At 43.2% G+C, this 2,070-nt stretch overlaps 1 protein-coding gene across 1 annotated transcript; it reads right to left on the bottom strand.

Annotated features, from left to right (window-relative positions):
* LOC106602990 (cytochrome c oxidase subunit 8B, mitochondrial) lies at positions 1 to 1,242 on the bottom strand. The gene is made up of 2 exons (XM_014196097.3): positions 1,025 to 1,242; positions 1 to 355 (listed from the first exon to the last, which is right to left on the bottom strand). The coding sequence occupies exons 1-2, from the start codon at positions 1,139 to 1,141 to the stop codon at positions 260 to 262; spliced, it is 213 nt and encodes a 70-aa protein (XP_014051572.3). The 5' UTR covers positions 1,142 to 1,242; the 3' UTR covers positions 1 to 259.
* Positions 1,243 to 2,070: the final 828 nt, after the last annotated feature.

The raw sequence follows: 2,070 nt of genomic DNA, 5'->3' as shown, positions 1-2,070 counted from the left end.
TTTAAAGTTGAAATATGTTTATTATCATTATTGTAACATACTCCTTGTTTGAAGAAGCCAATTAAAATTCACAAATCTTGATGCTGTGCAGCCATTCTATTGGCAGACACTCAGACTTAAGTGAAGAGGTAGTTCATGGAGGTTGGGGATTTGTTCCATGGTTTTAGAGAGGAGTTTTTGAAGTGATGGTCCCAGGAGGGTCTTGAGTAAGTAGAGAATGTACGGGACGTCCCAGTTAAAAGACAGAGTCCATGTTAAGTTATTCTTTCTTCTTGTAGTTCTCAATGTTGGCGAGAACCCAACCGGAAGGTCCCAGGATAGCCACTGCGAACATCCCCAGTCCGAAGACTGTCTCCTACAGAAAGGGAGAGAGCGCGCAAACATGGTTACATTATGCCAGGCAAGGTGCCATGTTGAGGTTGTTGTGAAACGTTACAGAATGTTCAAATTTATAAAACAGATTGCCTCAAATTGAGGCTCAATATCACGTGGTGGATCAGTGACTGGCAATGTTACCTAACTAGCTAACACAGCTACATAGCTAACACGACCTTGGAGATTAACGCAAACGTTAGCAAATTATCACAATAGCAATAATAGAATACCGTTTTACATTACAAAAACCTATAGTTTCCTATCAAAAGGGAATATAACCACAACTGCAAAACTGAACCGCGATCTGTCAGTGTCAGCCGGCGTTGGCAAGGTAGTTCCGCATCCTTGCCTGTCACGAACTGACCTAGCTAGCTAGCGTTAACGTGACCTTCCAGTCTAACTAAAATGTCCAATGGATTTTTGGCTAAAATAAAAAAACATCCATGCAACACTCGTGTGTTCGTTGCGATGTTACCCCACCAAAGTGGAATTAGGACAATAATTAATTGATAAACATTCAGCTAGATTGAGTTAGTTAGCTGGCTAACAGGCCCAACAACATAGCGATGTATGCCACAACAGCTAGTACGATGAGCTAGCTACTAATGATTTTCTTGTCTGTATGAAAAATACAGATACGATTACTTACAGCAGGGCCGAGAGGGTCTTTAGCCGGTCTGGTGAAGACACTGGCCCTCTGGGTGATCATAGGTCCACGCAGAGCTGGAGCAGTGCGGGTTGAAATAGTTCTGATGAGCCCAGACATGCCTGCTGTTTGAGTAGAGGTTCTTGATTGAATAAATGGGGAAGTTGGTTACGGAGGAGGGGATCCGCCGGTCGGTTCTGGGATATCCCAACGGCAATGTGGGAGTTGTAGTTGTCACACAAAATGACTAACGCGTGCGCATCGCCATGTCTCAGATAGAAGAATGAGCCAGATATTTCACCGGATGTATAAACGTGAAGCATCCGGTTGGCGCTTCCACTCACTACCAAAATATGGTGATGAGGAAGCACAGTGCCAGTGGCGGGCTGCGGAAGAAGATTGAGCGAGAAGGATTTTGAGCGAGGGTTGGGCGTGCTAATTTTCTCATCGATGAAACATTTGATCTCCATACAGTTTTCTGTTTCCTAAACTAAAATCTGTAAGAAACAGAGTGGGCTGCGTTTTGTAGACTTTACCCTTTGCCAAAGATTCTTAAACTGGTGTTGTTTAGAAGGAGTTTCCCTAACTGAAATTATGCATATACGTGCTAGAACGCTCCAATAGGATCTTACTAGTTCGTGCTCTGCCCATTATGATTAATTTGCTCCCATTGGAAAATACAGGCTCTGGTCTATCCTGGCTGCATGTTTTGTGTTTGCCTTAGCACTACACAGCTGATTTCAAATAATATAAGCTTGATGATGAGTTGGTTATGCGAATCAGCCGTGTAGTGCTATGGTAAAAAACAAAACGTACACGGGGGGGCAGGACTGAGTTTGGGGAACACTGGTCTACTTAGTAGTTACTTGAGACAAAAGTTTCAATTTTAAGTTTATTCACCACCTGCACATGATACAACAGCTGTAAAACAGTACAGTGAAATTCTTACCTTTAAAATTTGTAGGGAAGTTGGTCGGGGAGGATGGGAGGCTCCATGCCAAATCTTTTCAGTCTCCTGAGGGGGAATAGGTATTGTCATGCCCACTTCA

Source organism: Salmo salar, chromosome 04 (assembly GCF_965601325.2).
Source record: "Salmo salar chromosome 04, fSalSal1, whole genome shotgun sequence".
Lineage (NCBI taxonomy): Eukaryota > Metazoa > Chordata > Actinopteri > Salmoniformes > Salmonidae > Salmo > Salmo salar.
The sequence above is the reverse complement of the archived record's forward strand: the minus strand, read 5'-3'. Positions and strand labels throughout refer to the sequence as shown.

Excerpts from the sequence above, each read along its gene's own strand:
- LOC106602990 (XM_014196097.3), bottom strand. The coding sequence starts at position 1,141 with ATGTCTGGGCTCATCAGAACTATTTCAACCCGCACTGCTCCAGCTCTG. Across the intron at positions 356-1,024 it reads AAGACCCTCTCGGCCCTGCT|GAGACAGTCTTCGGACTGGG; the intron begins GTAAGTAATCGT and ends CCCTTTCTGTAG.